The sequence below is a fragment of the Trachymyrmex septentrionalis genome, unplaced genomic scaffold, assembly GCF_001594115.1.
Source record: "Trachymyrmex septentrionalis isolate Tsep2-gDNA-1 unplaced genomic scaffold, Tsep1.0 scaffold37, whole genome shotgun sequence".
NCBI lineage: Eukaryota > Metazoa > Arthropoda > Insecta > Hymenoptera > Formicidae > Trachymyrmex > Trachymyrmex septentrionalis.
The window spans coordinates 1,956,668-1,979,884 of record NW_017305536.1 but is presented as its reverse complement, the minus strand read 5'-3'; the positions used below and the strand labels follow the sequence as shown (position 1 = coordinate 1,979,884).

At 36.2% G+C, this 23,217-nt stretch overlaps 1 protein-coding gene across 1 annotated transcript in view; it reads right to left on the bottom strand.

Annotated features, from left to right (window-relative positions):
• LOC108750630 (teneurin-a) overlaps positions 1–23,217 on the bottom strand; it is a 487,296-nt gene that overhangs the window by 160,583 nt on the left and 303,496 nt on the right. Inside the window, exon 8 of the mRNA XM_018490196.1 lies at positions 21,746–21,821. Coding sequence (XP_018345698.1) covers positions 21,746–21,821 — 76 coding nt within the window. The remainder of the gene's footprint in view (positions 1–21,745; positions 21,822–23,217) is intronic.

The window sequence follows — 23,217 nt, the reverse complement described above, 5'->3', positions numbered from 1 at the left end:
GAATATAGTAGCAATATTTTTATATTGCTAGAGTATATTCTACGATATAATAAACTAATTGGTTTCTCAATACTATCTTTGACCGTAACGTTATAAATAAAACACTCTATTATAAATCTTCGAATAACGAAGGTGAGAGATTTGTATACATTGCGCATATAATAATTTTCAATAATTATAGATAGAATTAAGATACGACGCGTACCCGGTAGTTTAAGAAACAATTTTCTCTCTATTAGAGTAATTTTAGCAACGGTCAAACAAGGCATAGATCTTCTACCGTCGTCCCGGTTGGGAGAGTGCAACTTGATGGAGCAATTATTTTGATATCGGAATCACTCTCGGCGTCTCTCTAGTCTTTTCCTTCTCGTTGCTTCGTGAAACCCCGCGGCGTTCTCTTCTTCTGCAATCGTTGTCGCTGATGGCGACTGCTCGACTATTCCGCTCTTATTCCTGTCGTCGGCGCCAATTCTTCGTTAAATCGGACTTAATTACTTAAATCCCGTCGGGAAATGCTGATGGATCGGTTATAATTAAGAGGATTCTTGCCGGCCGACTTCCCTCTTTCTCCTATCCCCATCGTTCCTCAATCTTTCCTGTATCCACGGAAGTAGCCCTTTTCCGGCCAGACCATAATCGAGGTTCTCAGCGATTTCTCGAATGCCTCCCGCCGGAATGTAACGGTTCAGAATGCAACGGAGCGAATGCTGAAGCTTTTCACTCGGATTCTGTTTGTCCTCTGACTATAATTAATCCGATATTATTTTAATGACTAGTTTTCTCTGCGAGAGAGTGATAAAGACTTTTTCTCATAATAGTGAGTAATCTGCATAATTACATCAAACAAGATACAATATTATTGTAATAAATTATCTAATAAAATTAGAATGATGAAAACAATAATCGGATTAAATATAATCAGACGATAGACATTTAAATCTTTATAACATTTAAATGTTCGTACTTATCTGATCGTATATATTTTATCGGAAAAAGGAGGAAGAAAGATGAATATATCTTAAAGAAAGATTCACAAGAAAATTCAGAAACTAATGCTATTTTTATAATATTTAAAATATTTTCTAATATTATTATAATATATATATTGTAAAGACGTTATAAAACCGTACCTTTATGATATCTTAACAGACGTAAACGCAGCTTTCATAATGCTCGAAAAATGAAATATTATTCTATACGCAATATAAGACATACATAAATACACACGTTCGGTATAGTTTGCTGCGATAATACATCATGTTTCAACAATAACGTGCCGCGCCGGAAAAAATCTTTTTTTGTGTCAATTTTCTCGAATAAAAAGTTCTATCTGAGCTCAGTTACTTAATTAGAAAACCGTAAATACTCGCGTGCGAGCGTAAATCCCCTAACGCGAAGAACGCGGGTCGACTGCCGCCGCAAGATAACAGCAGTCCCCGGCTCGGCACGATGGACACGTTCGAGGGAACAAAACGGTAAATACACAACGACAGTGCGTGCGCGTATCACGCGCGAAACGGGAAACGATTCACGGTGGATCCGTTTTAATTTCAATTTCGATCCCCGCGCGCGATATCCGCGCCAGCCATTAACGTGCATGCGCGCATAACGAACAGAACGCTGCAGCCGTTCGCTTCGACCGATGGTCGATGTAAATCATGGACAAACAGAAGATCGATACGATCCACGGGGTACGTATTTATTTGGATCGCGCGATTCGCCCGACGAGAGTGTTCTTTTCGCCTATGACGAAACTCGTTGCCGTAATCTCGCATTATATACGCATATCAAAATATTCCGCGCGGGAACATTCGGACGTTTCGTACGATTGACAGAAGCCTCGATATGTAATACTATTATAAATCGAATTGGAAAATGGTAATGAGAATACGACGGGATTAAAACGTTGGCTTTTTGTATCGCGAATAACGGTAATAGAGTACCTTGTATATATACCTCTCTCTCTCTCTCTCTCTCTCTCTCCCTCTCTCTCTCTCTCTCTCTCTCTCTGGAACCTACAGAACTCCGATTGAATTATATAAGTAAAGCAGGAATGTAATTATCGATCCTAATGAGTGTACCGGTATCACGGCAGAAGCAAATAAAACAGCGTTATTAACGCGCCGTAATCCCCGTCGCTTGTTACAACGACGGAAACATGGAGCCTTGTTTAAATTCGAAAAGCAGTCGCTAGAAGCTCTTAATAGTTACGCGATGCAATGTGTGCGCTCCTGTTACGAAACGGCAGTAAGACCAAGTTGTAGTCAATATAGTTGAACTGGAAAAGGATAGGGCGAGTGAGTGAGTGAGTGAGAGAGAGGAGAGATGTAGCAAGAGGGTGGTGCAAGGACGGTACAACAAGAATGAAGAGAGTAAGGCAATAGCATTTCCGGTATGGCGTCTATGTCTTCGCAACCTACAGCCGGAGGCTACCTTTCTCAATAATAAGTTTCGCATTATACTGCAACTCTTCTGTTTGCATCTCCGAGTTCAAGGGGATCGTTTCCCAACACACCTCTTTCTCTTTCACCCCCCCTCCCTCCCCTCTCTCTCTCTCTCTCTCTCTCTTTCCCTTGATTCCATTTCCTCCCTGTGTATATCTCTCTCTTCCTCTCGTTCACGTTCGCCCGGTTTACTCGGGGGTCGCTCAACGCCTCGATCTTTATCCAACTACGGACTAACTTTTATGTTGGCATGACGGAAGGAGAACGGCTCTGTTTATAGTCCAAATACACGTATAGTTTTTCCTGCCCGCTCTCTCTTCGCGCCCAGTTCTTTACCCAGCAGCGCATACCTTCGCTTGATCGCCGTGGCTATTTTGAACGTGAAATAAAAGGTACGGTTCAGTATTTTTAGTTATGGTACAAGTATTTCGATAGTATCCGATCTGGCAAATCAATTTGAAATGTATAAGCGGGCCGATAATGAATCGGAAGTGTCTATTAATCGGCACGTATCTCGCTATTGGATATAAAGTAAATAAAAGTGTGTAAAATATTTAGTATTCCATAAGTGTAGTGGCAAACCGTGCTAAAATTGATCGCTAGAGTATGAAACTGGAAGCTGTTACTGTTGTTTCCCTACGATAGACGCGTATTCATTATCCTGCAGCAATTGCAGCTTTTCCTTCGACGTCCGTCGGGAACTTAAACGAGTTACCGTGCTCGAGGCATCGATTCACGTCGCAGGCAATGAATTACGTGAGGTCCATCTCGAAGGCGATATGCTGAATCGCTCACGATCGCGAGAGAAGTTAGCGTAAGCTCTGGATAGGTCACCGCTGTTCGTCTGGCTTAGCGCGCAATATTGGTTACCGTCGACGTAATATAACATCTTGTAACGTGAAATGGATCATAATATTCCCGATGTAATACGGGCCATCTATCTGGATTTCGCTTTCTGTGCACGGCGGTTAATTTCGTGTAGAATTATATCCGAGCGCGCTTTATTCTACGATGGTCACAGTTACACACGTTAACTCGCTCGAAATCCTAAAAGCCTGGGAACACGTACATATCGGCTGTGGACTCAAAGGCTTCGTCCACGAATGAGTTGTAATTCGCTAATGATCGCATGCACCTTCCGTCCGCCAGCGGCATATACAATGCGCGCGATAGCGCCGCGGATAATATAAATGCCAAACTTTTCAGAGCGCGGATTTTGTGCGAAATTTATACCCCGGTCTCGCCGATCAAGGCAATATGCTGAGATGAAAGGGTAGCTCGGTCCGGTTTCAGACGTTTGATCCTGCACCGAACACGAATAAAGTTATAAATGAATTGAAATTTAATTCAGTTAGCGGAAATTACAAAACTTTATTTCGGAAGTGTCGGTCGCCGTCCTCAAAAGAGAAAGAGAGGAACAAGATAGAAAAAAAAAAGAAAAGGGGACAAAAACGAGAAAGCAAGGGAAAAAGCGATATAAATACTTTTTCTTTTTTGTTATATTTCGATCAAGGATTAATAGACCGTGCCGTCAGTACTCCTGTACTGTAAGCTTATGAGTATATTTTATTGCAAGTTTGCGGGCGAGATAGTATAAATATACAACTATCTCTGAATTCGCATGGATACTGTAGACACTTTCAACACTTTCATGAAAATAAAACAAACTTTTATGATTTCAAGGAAGAAAATAATTATGAAATATTAAGCATGATATGATCGATAATGCGTAGCGATAGCTAGATAAACGCTAGATAAATTATATATATCCGAATATGACACGCTTCGATAGTACCAGTGTGCCGTCAAAATGCAACGCCAGCGGACTGGTTTGGCTGCGCATTTACATAGAATTCCGGTGTAATGCAACTCGATCGAACGCATAGGGCGCAAAACAGCGCCTCGTCTCGTGCCCTTATTATAATGTATTCCCATCGGTCGGGGGTCGAACTCGCTCCTGTAGGACACGGGTAGGATTCAACGATGTAACGTTTAGCAGACGGAAGTCTCGTGGGGTTACAGCAAGCTAGTTCCGGACGATTCCTCGCAGAACTGTAAATACGACAGGAACGACACGACGTCGATTTCCTTCGTAGAAAACCGAATTTCCTCAAACTCGTATATCCAAAGACTTCTTATCGAAGGCAAGATAAATGAAACCGAAAGAAAGAAAATAACGTGAATCTCAAAAATAATCATATTTCTTTTTATCTTTAAAAAAATATATATATATTTAACATTTTAGCACAATAACTTTTCAGAACTTTCTGTGTGTTGTTATATCTGGTTTTGAATTTATACTATTTTGAGAAAAAATACTGTATACAATAGACTACTATAAATCAAATTTAAATATACTCTTTGCACTTTTTCGTAGAATAATAATGTACCAAAATAAATGTACTTAAGAAAAAGTCAAAGTGGGACGTACTAGATTTCCAAGCTCAGAAAAGTCTTCCGCAACATTTTCTTCTTTCTTTTCCAACAACTTGTCGTTTCCTGTGATTAGATTAATATACTTTTTTTTATTCTGCAAAACTGCGGAACCAGTACGACGCGCATAGGGACAGGATGAGGGGCGGGTAAACCCACCCTTAATTAGGTACGGTAATCACGAGAGCCGAAGGGAGCAAATCCAAGTTTGATTTACCATTCACCTGTTTTATCTAGATGCAATTATGCACCCCTCGTGTATATCGGGGAACTCGTATATGGGCGGATTATGCAGGAGGCCCATCATTCGCGGAACGGGGTATAGTTGGGGAAGTAGGGGAAGTGCAGGGCGAGGAGGGACTTTTCGCGTTTTGCGCCGTTCCTAACTCACGTACAGCTGCATAACTCCATTGTTGTATCGATTCGTACGCCGTTCTCTCGCTGGGCTTTCTGCTTCATCCCTTCGGCGAAGGGCAGCGCGATGGGTCGGAGAAGTTCGCTTTAACGAGCTTTCTCAAACTCGATTTTGACAACGCGGGGGAAAGGTTGACTTCAACGGAAAGCGCACGCTACGAAATAAACGCTCGCGTAAGGCGTGTATTTTATGTACGCACGTATCTATACGTCTGCGCGGAAAATCGATGCGTGAGTCAATATTAATAAGCCAGGAAAGCATTACAACTGTTGCATAAAGTCTACATATTGCAAGACTTTCATACATTCTAAGTATTCTGCTTGGAGACAATTTTTTATAGTCTATACGGCACTTTTCGAGAGAGAGAGAGAGAGAGAGAGAGAGAGAGAGAGAGAGAAGCCATTTAAATGAAGAAATGTACTTTGAATGAACATTAAATTTAAAATAATTATGAAAAGAACTTTACAGAGAGAGAGAGAGAGAGAGAGAGAGAGAGAGAGAGAGAGAGAGAGAGAGAAAGAGAGAGATTTTTATAATTTTATGTTGAATCTGTTTCACAGCAATTTAATACTTAATTAAACATCAAAACCTGCCTTATGATGCTAATAATAATTTTCATTAAGAATAAACAATTATTTTTTTTTATTTTGATTTAAAGTTAGTTTTATGTACAAAGTACTTTCACTCTTTTTTTTTTTTTTAGTTTCAGAAAATGGAAATCCTCTCAGGGAGACTTCTCGTTCCCATCACGAAAGGTTACATGCTTCGTTGACTTTAATTTTAGGGGACACGTCGGAAATATATTAAATATAGATCAAATTTGTGCAACCTAGGGAGTATTCTGATGGGAATATGATGACAGTGGCGAAGTCGGAGAATATTTTCCATCTTAGTGATATTTCGAAAAGTATTGTACGTATTAATACTTATCTTATTTATTCTTTGTACATTAAATTTAAGAACAAATAACATCGACATGATTTAGAATTTTGATTTTATACTTTCATCAATATAGTTTGTTAGATAAATGATGTAATTATAACATTGTAATTTTTAATTAAGAAAAAAAGAAAAAAATTTTTTCTTAAAAATTGTTTAAAACAAATTTCTAAGAAAGAATAAATAAAACAAAAATAGTCTTAAAATAAGTTTTTCTAATATTTACAGCCGACAGATAAAAAATTCAAAACTCTTAATACATTCTATACACATACATGCAACTCTTATGTGTAATGTCTACCTGTGTAATATCTTCATGCTTTAAGTTACACAGACAGATGATTTCGTTTACCAATGTCCGGTTTACACAATATCTCGTCAAGCGGTCTACAGGTGACAAAAGAAGAGGTGCATCAGGGGCTTGACAACAATCAATACCGATAATTTGTCGCCAGGAAATAAAATTTGAGCGGGGAAAGCGATTGCCAGAGAAACGACGAAAATCGCGAGAACGTTTTTTTATGTTTCTATATACTTGATAAGGCAATGACTTTTACGGATTGCGTGAGTTTGCAAACTTATTTAAAAAACAGGATCGCATATAAAACGTCATACCGTTTGCTTTGTATATAATATTTATTTTACAATATTTTGAACAAAATTGGTACGAAACTAATATAGCATTAATTATCAAAGCCTGAAAATTGGATTGTAAAATGATATGACGTTTTGTGGGCTATTTTGTATATATGATTATTTTAATGTAATAATGATATTTCTATATACATAAATTTTTCCATACAAAAAATAATTCTGGATTACTGTCAATCAAATAAATAAAATTCTTCGGTATGGCAACAAGTACTTTTATATGTACAAATTTCCTGAGACATTCTGCATACTAGCATTACCCAGATCATTTTTTAATGATTAAGCTTTTTCAACTAAAGGAACGTTGAAAAATCACAGAGATGTCTTCGCGTTATCTCAGCGATATAACGCATTCAATGTATAGAGATCATTACGTGAGAGTCGTGTGTGGGAACGGTCGAGATAAATCGGTGTCCTGGAAATTGCCAGGCACGATATTTCGGTACATCAAGGCTCGCCGACATTTTTTTTCTCCCGTATGAGATAAGTCGAGGCACTTTAAAATAATTCCGCGGATCCTCGAGTGACTCCTAATAGCTTGGAAGCAACGCGTCTCGAGAGACCTTTTACGCGTTGGCACGGGGACGTGCGTGATCTAGATTCCGGCGTATCGCCCTCACAACCCCGAAAAAGAAAAGCGGAAGTTCCGACGACCCGGGTCGTCGCATGCTGTAACGACGTCGCAAGGAAACAACTTTCCAAAAGACAGCTCGTAAACTCGTCGAGTTTGCTAGCCTCAAGTTTCGGTTTGCTAAATAGTCAGTTTCATCCAGTATTTTTTCTTTCTCTTTCTTTCTATTTTAGAAAAATAGAGAAACAAACACGTGGAGTCTTTATATACAAAGAGCTCCATATTTTATTTGTACGAATTTATTTCTACAATACTATAATATATATGTGTGCGTGTGTTGGATTGGAATAAAAGTTCGTAGCGTTTGTACTTCATTTGTATGTCTACACGTTTTTAAAAAAATTTAGCAATTGTGCAATTCGATGAAGCAAAGTTTCAACTTTACTTATCTGTTTTTTTAATTGCAGTATAACAATGGTTTTTAATGGAATTATCAGCGATCAAAATGCTCCTTTTTGTTTAATCCGTGATAACTCAGTAACAAAAAAATCTCAGGAACATTTTTTAAAAAGATAACTTTATAAGGAAGAGTTTAAGTTTTCATGTTAGAAAGTCGAAAATTTGGACACGTTACAGATCCATAAAATGAGAAAAAATTTCCCATTTTGTTCAACTCGTAGTTTTCTATACGTAAAAATTATCGAACTCACACAGAAACTCAAACCTTTCAAGAGTAAAGATTTCAAACTTTAAAAAATTTAAATTTCGTTTATTTTTAACAAAGTTACGACTGCTTGAAGTTCTTGAACGCTATGCACTTTTGTTCCAACCCTATATATTCGCCGTTTCATTCAATCTTCCTGAAATCTTTACTTTACGTTTACATTTACATTTTAATCTTGAATAAAATTCACATAAAATCCTATTGGTACAGACGACTGTTAATTTGTCTCGTTTAGTAATCCGTTACTGTACTCCATACTTCGTGGGATTACTTTCCACCGAATTTTTTTATTTGGTCTTACAGTTCGGTCAATGTAAAACCATGTTAAAAAATTAACTACGTTTCTCTCGCTTTCTCTTGCCTTCTCTTCTTTCGTATCCTTTCAGCATCCAAATCTTGCCGCTCGTCTTACCTCCTCGCTCGCGTTCTTACTGGGAAAAACGAGCGATTAATGCCTCGCGAAAGTTACGGGCAGAAAACACACTTGTCGAGGAGAATAATGGCGCACGAAGAAAGGAAACCGTGAATACCGCGGCGCCGCGTAAAATAATGCTAATGTATCTTTATAACGGGCGGAAATCAAGTTTTATTATGACTCAAGATTCGCTCGAATATTCCGCTACTACCTGGCTTTAGTATAAACACATCTTGTTATTATCTTTATTCCCTTTCACAAGACGCGCACCGGTTCGTAACTTTGCTATATAAAATTGTTCGTAATTGTGAAGTGCAAATTCTTCCTGGATGCGGAGATCTTCTTCGTGAATACTGATAAAATGCATTAATTGTTAAATTAATCAAACGTTAAAATATATGAGAATTCTATTGAAAAAAAGTACAGCTTCCGTACAGTTTTTGCATAAATAGCGAAAATAAGAATTAGGACAATTGAATCACTCCATGTGCACGTATTCGCGAGTTAAAATGTAACATAAAACGTAAAAAGAAGAAACGAAGTGCGTTGCATAACCGGGATACTGGGAAAGAAGATAACAAGAGCAAGATAAAAAGATAGAATAGAGATGGAGGAAAGGGGTAAGCGAGACAAGAGGCAAGCACGATGTTAGAGGAAGAACTTAATATGGCACCGCTCAGCTTAATAGGCGAAGCAGGCATCGACCCACCCCATACGGCCCGACGAAGAGAGGCAATTTTCTTTATTTCACAGCGTATAATTATATTAAGCAACAGTGACGTTCATTCGTTTCATAAAAGCGAAAAAATGAAAGGTTCAACTTTTCAGGATTTTAACATCGGCGGATCGAACGAGCGGGGGGGTCCGATGTGTATCCTGGCGGAGCTTTTCATCGGATTGGAAAAACTCATGCGAGCCAATCGAGTGTGCCCCGCGTCGCAAATATCGTTCGCGATGTTTCTCGCGTTTCATGAATTGTTTTTCGTTTCTTCTTGCCCGGCGAACAGTAATATCGACTGCGGAAAGCAGTTGATACTCGGCAGTCACGAGAAGGAGGGATCCCTTCGCATTCCCTTCGCATTTCGTTCTCAGACTTGATAAATCTCCTAATGTCTTTTTCGCTCTTTCTCTGTTCCCCGATTTCTTGCGCTACATTTCTTCTTTCTTATAGTTCTCGTTGCATGTATCGTAACTGGTACGACAGTATTCTTTCTTTCTTAAACTCCTTCGCACGATAAGTTTTGTCTGTATTGAGTTGTTCTTACATTGAGAGATGTACACAACTGAAATAGTAGTGCAAGCATAAGCTTAATATGCTTAATGTAACTATAAAATTTTATCCTTTATATCGCTGTATTTTGTTAAATAATTTATCAGACATAACATAAAAATTAATAAATTACTATCATGTATGTAATAAAAAAAATATAAAAGTTCCAAAGTTATCACACTAATAAAAATTATCAATGTTATTTGTATTTAATTTTTTATGTAAATTTCATATAACACTGGACCTATTTTCAGTTATTTATCTTGCCTGAATTTCGAAAGTCATCTAGGAATGATTTTCTCTGAAGCGCTGTTTGAGGAAGAAAACCCGCGAGTTTTGATCTCGCTCCTTGAGATCCTCAGAATTGTACGGGTAAATAAATATCCCGGTAATTCGATGCGAGCCCATTAGGAGAAAAACAAAAGAGTCTGAATGGGACGGAGAAATTTTCCAGCAGATAATTGAAATTGGAGACGCATTACGCTCTTTCGAGTACCTAACTGGGAACGTACTCTGCTTTCTGCGAGTACAAGCTGTGCAGCTCGCTAATACAATACTTTTAAAAGTTTCCAAATATAAAGGACAAAACAAAACAACAATTATTTCTCTCGTCGCACTCAGTTTTATATTACTTATAATCTCTTAAAATATATGTATTCCACATCAAATCGTGTTACTTTGTTTACCGTTCATGAAGCTTTCTGTTGCCTTCTGTCTGCCCCATCAGACAACACGAAACTTTCTTCTGTTCGTAGTGCCACAAACAGAGAAAATTGCATAATTACGTCTTCTAATTGAACAGTATTATGTAACGAGTTATATAAATTATATATAATAACACTAGTGTTTTGAGAGATAATAAACGCCGGAGATAAGAAACTTTAATAAATTGTAAAACATTAAAATTTTACTTCTTTATATTTTGAATTACTGGATTTTAATAATTGGTTAAAATATATAAAGCTTAAATAATTTTGTGGTTTGCTGTGCTATAAAGAGTTTAATAAAATAAAAATATAATTTGGGCCAACTTATATTTATCCATAACCTCATCTAACTTTTATTCTTTTTCCTTTTTATTCTTTTATCCTATCTAACTGAGACAATGAGCGATACGTCATTTTGCGATGTGTCAAATGTGCCAGTTATCAAAGTTGATTCGTACACAGTGCGCGATTGTAAGACGTGTATCTGACATAATACGTGCTCAATAGAGGCACCGCAGCGTGCATACAGATACGCGAAATGTACTGAGACGTAATTTGTGGATCGTTGCGTTAGCATGAGCATTTAAGCGACGTTTTCGGAAATTACGATGGGATGTACCTCGCGCAGGTGAGGAGGTTTTTGCATAAATTGTAATTAACATACCATCAATTATGATTATGACGGACACGCGTGTGGCAAGGCAGATTAATGTTTATGGGTAGCAAGCTTTATGGTCAAGAGTAATGCGAGGCGCGCAAGGTGCCAAACTGGAAATTAGATCGTAGCGCAAAGGATTTACGGTAGCTGGTAACATCAGGTAACAACGGTGTAACACTTACTGTGAAATTAATGCTAAGCCAGCAATCTCTGTTGCACGTAATGTATATGAATGTTACATGAAATATACACGGATCTTATAATATATGTATATACTTTGTCAATTCTGACACATCATCGTTATTTTACGTATGCAATTTTTAATTCACTTCCCGTCATTCTTTTGGAAAAACAATCGAGTTTACAATTTAATACATATTTCATTAGTATATTCACATAAATAACAAATGAGATAAATAGAACCACATTATTACATATAAAGTATATTGCATGTATGAGAGAATAAGAATTTTGTATTAACTGTTGTATTATGTGAATCGCGTAATATCCATAAAGCGGTTTAGTAATTTGACTTTATAAAGAGTAATATTTTATATTATATATACATGTTTTCGATAAATTAAAAATAGAGCTTGTAAAAATTAACGATCGAATCGATGGCCGCCGGATGCCATCAGCTTAATGACCGACGCACGTTACAGTCGATAAAACCGACAGTCAGGCAGGGGACAGAGTTTATCGCGTATTGACAATATTTTACAATAAAGAGGTAATATACGGGGGATTTAGTTTATATTTGAAAGTTTCACCGTTATGGGTCGTGCAGTTGCTATTCTTATAGAACGCAAAGTTAAACCCCCACATGGAGCTCATAGAGAAAACGGCGCTTCTACTCCTCGACCTCACACACTAACGTGCTTTATAGTTCATCTACATCGGATACCATGGGGTGTTATTAGAACTTTTCAGTCGTATAAATCTGAGCTCGCGATGATACGACTTCCTGCAAGGATGCTCTCTAAGCCATCATAGATCCTTTAAAAACGTTAAAAAAACTCACAAAGTTTTCCAATGCTAACAGATTTTTTATGCCCATATCTACATTGATTAGCTGTATATTACTTTATTTTTAGAAATATAAGATATCTAAATATACTGGAGAAAATTTTTTGGTCTTTGCGACTACAAATTGCAGGATGAAATATAATTATGGCTAGGAATTGATTTTTATGATTATTACTGCTACAATAATAATATAATTTTAATTTTAATAGTAATATAATTTTAATTTTAAACACATAAGAATGATCTAATAGAAAGATCGAAATATCAATGTCATTATTGTAGAATACGAATTTATAAAATTATTTATGCACAAAACATCCTGCGTTGACTTTCATGGTCCTAGCTTATTATTATAAATATTACTAATATTATTACTACAGGTATAGCAATAAAGTTATAAAAGTGGAGCTCCTAACTATGTTATAATTTTTTACCATGTAATTATAGTCACAAATACTAAAAACTTTTCTCCCAGTTTAGTATGCATACTAAAGAAAATACGTGTGTATACTGAAGCTATATCTTCGATTATAAAATTTAAGATAAATTGATTACACTAATGATCCGACGGTTACCTATATAGCGATCTTGGCCGTTTCGAGATACCAGTATTGTAACTCATGTATTCGGTTTCGGTCGAGCTTTCGGTAACAGCTGAGAAATCGTAATAAATCTCTGTCGTTGGCGAGATAATATTGCGAGAAGGTAAGATTCACGTCCGTAGCGCATATCCGGGAATTTGAGAGCGAATGGCAGGGATTACAGCGCGCGGCCACACGCTTTGAAACTTAGTGGTTTTAAGGTGCGCGCGCGACGCAGGAGACGTGTCGACCAAACGAATGGTCTTCCTGCTCGCGGAAGCATTTCATGCAAATTTGTCCCAGTGCGATGTCACTCGTACTTTCCAGTCTCTACGCGGAAACCAGCGACCTACTTTCCGTCTTCGCGCCCACCTCGAGAGACGCTCGTTCTTTGCACATACAAAGCACCCGGGGACCCTCTTCCTAACATGTAGCCTGCTTGAGCGCTGCGCTTCGTTGCAATTAATTAAATATTAAATTATATGATTACGTCGTCGAGAAAAAGCGTACAGCTTGAAAATAGGCGCGCGTGAAAATACAGCGCGGATTAATTACAATCGGATTTCAATAAATTTTTGTATCTCATTTAATAATTGTTATGTAAAATATGTGAATAAAACATGCGCGGAACATGAAATTAACTGAGGAAATAGAAAGTTCTGTCTTTCAATTGTATAATTTCACTGTCGTATTTGCTATTTTTGTTTTCACTTTTGTTCTCATATTTCGCGTTCGTTTTCGCGCGGCGGACGTGCGTGCATGCGCGCAACGTCAAACTTTCAAACTCCGAGATACCCCATTTAGACACGCCGCTAAGAATAACTAGCGGCTTTTACGAGTGCGTCTTGAAAAATTGTTCACATGCATAGCGAAATGAAGCACGGCAGGTGCGAAACGTCGCGAAGAGCGCACGTGCGTGTATCTGCTGCCGAAAATACTGCCGATCGTATCGCGCCACGTCACGCAAACCACCCGGATTTTTAATACACTGACGCTATAACGCGCACCCTCTCGTCGCGTATTCTATTTTTTTCCCTCCACGGGCCACAAAGTGCGTGTGCGACGATCTAAAATTAGGATGATATGTTTCCCACGTCCCTATCTGCCGGTCAATTACCACCCTCGTCGAGAGCGTCGATAAGGATTCTTCGGCTAATTGCAGCGGGGGGAATAGGAGAAGTTAACGTGTCACCGTTTTATAACTATCGCTTTATTCCTCGCTTGCGTGGCCCGAATGCATGCTTTGTCGTATTTACGCGTACGCGTGACCGAACCAACAAATGCTTGCCGTTTGAAGCGTACACGCTTTATCGTTCGGGATTATCTATGATGGATTTTCGGATATGTAACTGTTTAAAAATCGTGTACTCAATTTTCATGCAGCGGCTGGTTCGTCGTATATAAATGATGGCACAAAAACAATTTTAATACCTCGTTTGTATGTACAGCACGATACTTGGATTTAAAACGACGTTAGAATTTTTGAACGGATGAAAAGAGTTCTAGGATAGAAAATTACTTTTCAAATATAACGAATTGCATTTTATATATGTCTTTTCAATTTCCAAAAAGCTCTCGTAAGCTTAAGAGTCAATTTATAATCTTTATATCTCATACAAACGATACTGTCTCTTTCTCGCTAATACTGCAATGTCTAATACTTTTCTAGTATAATAGTTAATATCGGACTCATCGTATAAAAAGATTTATAAAAATGCAAATAATCTGTTTCTATACATTTTTTCGAATAACGTTTACATTTATCTTTTTTTTTTTATTCGCACCTAAAGCTCATATCTATAATCGTTATTGAATAATAAAAGCTTATAAGATGAGATAATCAGAATGAATATTCGTATCTTGAAATGTAGATGATTTAATAATCACTGTTTGATTAGAAGTGAACTGTGAGAGTGTACTCAGGAAACGAAATGATGGCTAATATTAAATCTGTTATTAAAGTTTTATAAAATTTCTCACAATGTTACAAACGCGATAAAATGATATTATTAAATTTCACTTGACTTCATTTAAAAAGTGTAACTAAGTTATAAATAAATAAAGACAGATGAATTTAGAACATTAAAATAAAACTGACATTAAAATAAAACTGTATAAATAAATATAATAATTATTGATTTGTTTTTCATTATTTAATTAAATTAGTTAGAGAAAATACATTACGTTTGACTTTAAAATGTTTGTCGTAATTCTTTTATCCATTCTTGTAACATATAATTGTGCATATTGAAAACATTACTTTCTATTCTTTATATCAATTTATATTATTTATAATGTTATACAATTTTCCGATATAATTTTATTTTCACAAGTTTATTACTTTAAATAAAACACAATTTGTCACTCATCGATATAATGCGCAGAGCGGAATTGAAAGACGAATTATATTGTAAAATAAAATTGTATTTGTATCCAAATTCTAGAAACGCTCAAAATAATTACTGCATTCGATAATAATCATTGCGAATAAAAAATATATTTAAATCAAATATGTTGTAATTAAATTAATAAATAACAAACAGAATAACAAATAATTAAAATTTTGTAAATAACAAATAATAAACTATTTAACGACTGCTCCACCGACGCTTAATGCCTCCCAGACTTTTGAGGGAAGTCGATTGTTACATCTTCAAATAAACTAGGTAATAATTTATTTAGAGTGTGTTCCACTTAACGTTCGCAACGCTCGCAAGTATCATTTTATTCTTGTTGTCATCAGATGTTAAACAAAAATGTAATAATGCATGCTAGCATTGCGAACGTTAAGTGGAACGTACGCCTAATAGATAAACAAAAGGATAAAAGAATAATTGTAAAAAGAGGAACAGAGTAAGAAAGTGAGCTGAAATTTATCGAAAGATGGAACAACCCAGCCTTAGTCCTTTACTTTATTAACACAAGATTCGCGAAAATGGTTATTTGCGAACAGTTATGCGAATTAGTTATCAAAATATGATAATCGCACGACACCTTGCGTTCCTGACTTTAATTGCACGCGACATGATTAAGTGCTTTATTTTATGATGCAAGGATGGAAACACGATTCGCTTGATAATCGCAACTTCTCATAAATTAATACATCGGACAGCAGATCTAGAATGAAAAATTGATTGACTGAAAAAATTGACAAATCCTACAAAACACCGAATGTATGTCATGCAATTGATAAATGTGAGGTTGTACTTATTAATTAAAAGCGTCATGACATAGCACAATTCGAGAATCGATATGTTTTATATATAAATATTTGCGATATTTTATTTATGACCAGAGAATTTGAAAACGATATCATATACAGTGTATATAAAGTGATGTAATTATTAAAGTCAAAATAACAGAGCTAATGAAAGAAAAATGTAATAAATCTTCTAAAATTTAATCAAAACATGTTTTATTCTTTCTTTTAATAAAAATTAAAAAGATTGATTTTTTATTTAAAACTTTGTTTAAATAATTCTTTTTTATATATTTTTGATTATTTTCATTATTTAATTTATTTAATATATTTTTTTTTATTAAATAAAGTGCTTATTTAATGAAAAAATTCATCTTTGTTTAATCATAAACAATTTTACACATAAGCCAATTTATTTTCATTTTCCTTTTTGTGTTATGATAAAGTTTTGATTAATCTTAAGTCTTAAAACGAATAAAATTGTGCAACATTAATAAGAAAATAAAATACAAATAATCATAAAAAATGTCGCGATTTAATTTTTCTTTCTATTTTATTAAAATCATAATATTATTTTGTCTTCTCTCTCTCTCTCTCTCTCTTTCTTTCTCACACGGGACAAAAATTGTGTAAATCACAATAATTAACATATATTAAATTTTATAAACGTTTTATAAAGTACGGAAAGATTAATAATGGCGACCCTTTTCTAACTCATATTCTAACAATTTCATTATAAAATAATCACGAAAAAATGTTGCGCTAAACAGGGGCAGCAAAGAGAATACATCCCAGAGAAAAAGAAAACATTAAAAATTTGGCTTCCCGTTCTGTGAAAGGCGCGCCGCTGAACTAGGTTCAGTTCGGTAGGGCGGATGGAAAGTTTAAGAGGAAGAGAAGCCTGAGTCGTGCGCAAATTGAAGCTGGGATTAAGACGTCGGGCGAGATTAAGGTTTCCATGTTGATTAATTTAAATAGTTCCGCCGTCGCTCCGCGGAGAGACAAAAGCATACCCGTAACCGTAGCTGCGCCAAGCGGCTGGGATATATAGGGAAAGGATGCATGGTAAACAACTTACTTTTCACAGTGTAGAAGCACCCCCGGAGAATTAAGGAACGTAATATAGAGTTAAACGAAGCGCACTTGGGTGTCGACCTTTACCTGTGAACTTGTTTGGATTGAGATGTACTTTTCTATTTTTTTTTTCCTGTCATTTACATCTAATCTAACATCTGTTTGGAAAATAGGAATTACTTTGATTATTAAACGAATAATAAAAGATATAAGAAAATCGATACCATAGAAAATCAGGCCACGGTTGAAAAGATAAAAAAAAAATGAAAGGAAGTGCACATGTTTTGATACTCTTTGAGCAATAAATTTCTCCTGAGGTCTTATCAACGCGTTCACCATAATTCTACCATCATCTTGTACTGTAAAATACGCTGCTGATAGTTTGTGGAAAATGCAGCAAATTTTTTGCGCTTTACGCTCCGTAAAAAGAAATTATTATGTCGCTGTATTTGTTTAGTTCTCTTAATATCGGCTAGTTTATGAAACTGACTTCAGATTTTTCATGTGTTTTTTTCATATGCTTTTCAAACATGCACAAATTAAAAATATTTTTAATATTAGAAAGAAGAAATCGTGATAAAACCGTACATTTCAAATTAAATAATTTTTTAATATAAAAGATATCATCTTGTAAACACAAATGTTATGGCAATTCAATAAATTGACTGTTTTTTAGATAACTGATATTGACAGTGTGAAATTTAATTATTTTAAATAATAGAAAGAATATACTACCAAGCGCAGTTGTTACAATATTTTTTGTGATGATACGTCGTAATAGCTTATTTTTTTGCAGAAATCATAATATTAATGCAGCGATTCACAAAAATAAACCTGATATGATTTCAAAATTTATTGTAAAAACGCATACTGTTAGAATATCAAAGAAACAATGGTAACCCAAACTTGAGTTAAATAACATTCTGTTATTTTCAATTCCAAAATGTGTCAAAATTTAAATCAATCCATTTCTGGTTACTTTCGACGTAAATAACGTTTATTTAATATACGCATTTAGTAAATAATAAAACTAAATTTGAGTCAAATATACAATTTAATACATTTTCTCAAGTTAAATTGTTTAACTCTAATGTTTTAGTTAAATTAACGAAAATTGTTTAACTTTAATGAATTTAACAGTGCAGCGCCAATTTTTCGAGAGTGTCAACAGTGACCGCTATTTCGATCGGTTTCATAAATGGAGACTGGTAGGAAAGACTGTAAGGCAAGAAAAGATAAGATGAAACGTTCAAAAGAAAAATAAAAAGACAGAAAAGGAAATCTTTATCGCCGATCAAGTGTAGCGATTGCTTTTTTAATCACGTTGTTATAGTTAATAAGCGATAAATACCAAAAAAAAGTGATTGTCTTCTTTCGCGTATCATCTGAGATACGACAAAGACTGTATCCATTTAATCTGGTTAAGATAAAAGTAAAAAACGTATTACTTTCTTTGATAGGTATATAGATCAATATCAAGCTTCTGATGTCTGTAATGTACCATAAAAAGAGGAAAAGATAAATTCATAAAAGTAACAATTTAGTAAATGTAATAATATTTCTATCAGATTTTTTTATTAACAATAAAATGGATTATCTTATTCCTAATTTTTATCATTTCGCAGAAATAGTGCGAAAAAGCTATTAGAATTTCTATATTTCTATAAAAGCTATATAAATTTTTATATTTTGAAAAGTTAAGAATAACAGATTAATAAACATTAACTTACACATTTCTATTGAGGATATCAAATTAACGTGTACGTGTATTTTAACTGTTCTCCTAAAATCGTTGAAAGAACGAATAAATTTAGAAGCCATAAAAATGAATTTATTTAATTTCCCAAAATATCTAGTGCTATATACTTTGTACTGGGAAAAGTTCGCGGTGTTCTGTGAGCTATCGCGATCAGTGCTCTCGGTGGATTCGGTCGTTAGCAGTCTTTAGAAGGAAGTCGAGGGTAAGGCGTAACGGACGGACGAAGAGTAAAAGGAAGGATAGAACGGGGGAGGAAACTCTCTTTCGCTCTCTCGGACAAGGGCCGCGCGAGTTCTTTTAGCCGCGTTGCCTCAGCAACAGAGTACCTTCCGTCTCGCTGACCTGCTGTTTCCGGTGACACCGATGGTCTTTCCTTTTCTCGTCATTTTGCCGAGACCAGCGCGCTTTCCCGAAGAGAAAAAAAGTATACAATCAACTGCGGGAAAGTGTTAAGGGTCGATGCGATTATCGTTCAAAAGTAACGGTATCTCAGAATTTTCTATTTCTGTTATCAGTTTCGGCGACGTAATGGTTTCATATCCTTTATGATTAAGGAGATCACGTGATCATCGTTAGTAGATCGCTGCGGTAAATTGCGCGATGATATGTCAATAGAATGTCTTGTATGTATACCTCGTATACCGAGGTTGAATTATCAAACAAATGAGCTTTACATGATGGTAACAATGTTGTCTTATACCCGGGTACTTTGCCGATAGGTAGGATTCAAAATAGAGACGCTATCGTGCGGCATAACTATAGAATGAGATCGATATTCCTGAGCCGAGTTCAAGATCCTCGAGAAAAGATCGACGAACTCGCGTGGCTACCTATGAATGCGTAATACGAAGCAAGAATCCCATGTCAATTACTATAATAGTTGATTAATATTATGTAAGACTATATACGAGACAGATATTCGTTCGAATCGTTACACTGTACAGATATATTCCTAATTCGAGAGAATTTGGTAAATTAAGCACGATAGAGAACGCATTAATAATTTCACCGTGGGAATCTCTTAACACTGGTATGCGACATAAATTAGATAATTCAAGGTTCGAGTGATGTTTCATAAAATATCGATATTATTTTATTATTGATATCGTGTGTATGTGATGTAGGTATATATTTTTCAAATCTTTACACATATAATGGACTATCGCGAAATAATACTTTTTCTAAAAACATACCTATAATTAATGCGACTGTACTATTTCTAAATTGCTCTAAATTGCTCGCTACTCTTTTTTTCGAAAACTTAATTAATTAGATAACATTTTTCGCATCTATAAAATTATGCAAAATAAAATCTCAATAAGAGAGAGATATCGGCTATATTATATGGCGGAGTAGCTCAGAAGCATTCCGCGTGCAAGCGATGAAATATGAATTGCGGCACGTAGTAAGCCATTAGCTGCTTGAGAAAAGAAAGTAGAAGGAATGCTGAGGGACGGTAATGAGGTAGAATAAAGAGCGAACTAATTCGGAATTTCGTGCGCGTCACCAACGGCGATCGACCAGCACGCTTGGCGTGAGAAGAGACGGAGGAGCGAAATGGAAATGTCGGGACGGGGCCTGTTCAACATTCTAAATATTTTAAAAGTTCAACTCATTTGAATTGGAACATCTTTAGACGTGTCTCTTTCTCTACCTCCCTTGCTCTTTCTCAACTGCCTCCCATCGGTTGGATCGTCGCGGAGTTCTCTGTACTTATCGCGCTTTCCACTGCGCGTTTTCGGCCGTCTTCTCTTCCCGACCCGACCGATTGATTTAGATTCTCAAAACTTTTCACACTCGAGTTTTGTAGCGGAGATATTCTCCGTGACACAGAGAAAACGGTGTTTGGCTTGTTCATTTCGCTTACGCATAAAACCCATTGTCGAGTACGGAATGTGTGTTTGCACTTTATATTTATATAACGCTAAACGTTAAAAATATTAAAAATAATTTTGGAAAATATTTGTCAATAATTTTGACATCTGTTTTTGTAAAAATCATGCATTATCTATTTGATTTTTCTATCTTTCTCTCGGTATCACTCTAACGATTAACTTTCTTTTTCCAATATTTTTCCACAGCTTTGTTCCATTACTTATAACTATTTTATTATTAAAGATACATTTGCTTGGTACTGTTATATTTCTTAACGTCTAATGCTCGAAAAAATAAGTTTTTACAATATGTTTACGAAAAAAATGATTTTGTTGAAAGATTTAAATTTTTTGCTAGATATACAGATTTCAAAATAATTTTATTGAACCATGAAAATAATTTTGTTGGATATTCAAATTGGAAATTAAACTTTTTTCTAGCATTATTCATCATTTATTAGTTTCCAGCATAATTCTTTTTTATTGGTCCAATGAAACTATTTTCAAGTCTGTATCCAGAAAAATTTCAGATCTTTTACAATAATAAAACCATTCTTTCTGTAATCATTTTTATAAAAGCTATAAACAATCAATTTACCATGTACCAAATGTATTGTTCCCATAGAGTGGCACCGAATGATTAATCACGTAAAATCGTTGTTTACGCAACGATAATGAAATTTGCGAGGCGCGATGATGGTTGAAAACCATTGAACGTCACGATGCGTTCACAGTTTCAGAACAAATCAGTCGCGGGCCATCGATTCTTTGTAGCTGCTAGGGCTTAATTCAGTCGCATAAAGCCTAGCCACCAGGTAAAACCGATAAGGCCGACCGATTTGCTACCCCTAGCGAAAAATCCGCTTACTCGTTCGAGCCCTTGCGAGAATCTATGTTATTCCGGTTGGAATATAGATGTGTCACATTTGCGAGTCGCACGAGGAACGACGTCGCACATTCGCGTATACGGATTGGCGAAATTCGCAGGGAGGCGTACTAACTCACCTGGTCACGGTTGGCGTGGAAGCGACCCCCGGGGACCGTGCTGGATAACTCCGTGGACTTCCTGACATCAAGTACTCTGCAACACACAGCGAAACGTTTGTCCTTAATGCTCTGCTGCATAAAGTCACACTCGACGATCGAGTAACGCGCATTCGTCTTGCACCGGTTAACGGCGATACAAACGCCGCTTTCTAAGCTACCAACCGCGAGTAACCGCGAAGTCCGAACAATTACAAATATTCGCTAACATTCTATCAGTGCCGACGTTCGACAATTCTATCGAAGCCATATTAAAGGCCGGAACAATTATAATTTTAATAATTCTCATCGTTATTTAACAATTTGAACGAACAGATAATTAGCATCAAATTCTGTTCTTCGATTAATCCGACGTAGTTAGACGGTAATGTTAGATATTCCTCTACATCATTCTGCTCTAAAGTATAATGTAGCGCGAACGGAGATTCTTCGATACATTCCGAGCGTGTTCCAATTTTCTGTGCATTTGATTCATGGCTGTTGCATACTGCGGCATTTCGTTGAAACATATGCCGCCGTAACTACTGCTTAATTACTTAGACAGGTAACAGGATCTGCGGCGGACGCAGATATTCCTCTACTCTCAGCAACTTGACCTGTGTCATGCGACGAGATAATTGAGTTTATTAAACGCAAGTTGTTCTCGTATTCGCAAGTGCTTTAACCCTGTTTCGAGTATAGTGCCCGCGGAATTATTTAAATGGAACGATCAAAACGGATGCGTGCTTATATTGTTTCTAATTATGGCTTAGATTTCTACATACCCTGGAAATAATCAAAATGCGTTCAGCAAAGAAAACTGGATCAGTGAGCGCTCAGTGAATAGTTTTTCTCTGCTGAACGCGTAGCCAATATATAATAATATAAAAATAGAAAAACTGAAGATCACGTAGGTGGAATTGACAAGACATTTTAATTAAAATCGAAAATGTCTTGTCTTGGGTTTGGGTTGAAGATGTGCGGATTTATATTGCCAACAGGCAAATCAGAATAGTGATAAGTGCAATCGTCGAAGCAAATTCGTAGAGGTCCAGGGTATCAACGAGCAGCGACGCGCGCGCATGCATAATTAATTTTCAAACTTTCTTTCCTGCCCGATGGCAGGCTGACGTTGCCATTCGATTTAACCTTCGTTCACCGTGCGTGGTCTCCGGTCTGTCGGTTCGTAGCATCATGCATATTCTAGTTGATGGGTCGTCGCGAGCTGCCTTCCTTTTATCTGTATAGTTAATGCGTTCATGACTAATGTAACCGTCAGTGACGTCCTGCTATCGACCGCATTGGTCTGATGCTCGTCTTGGTTGCCAGCACAAGATCGCTAAATCTCTTTATCGGATAATGCTTAATATTCTGTCCATAAACGTCATCGACGTCGAATTCTTCTGGAACATTTAACTGTAGTATACGCGTTTTTATTGTGTATTTATAGTTGA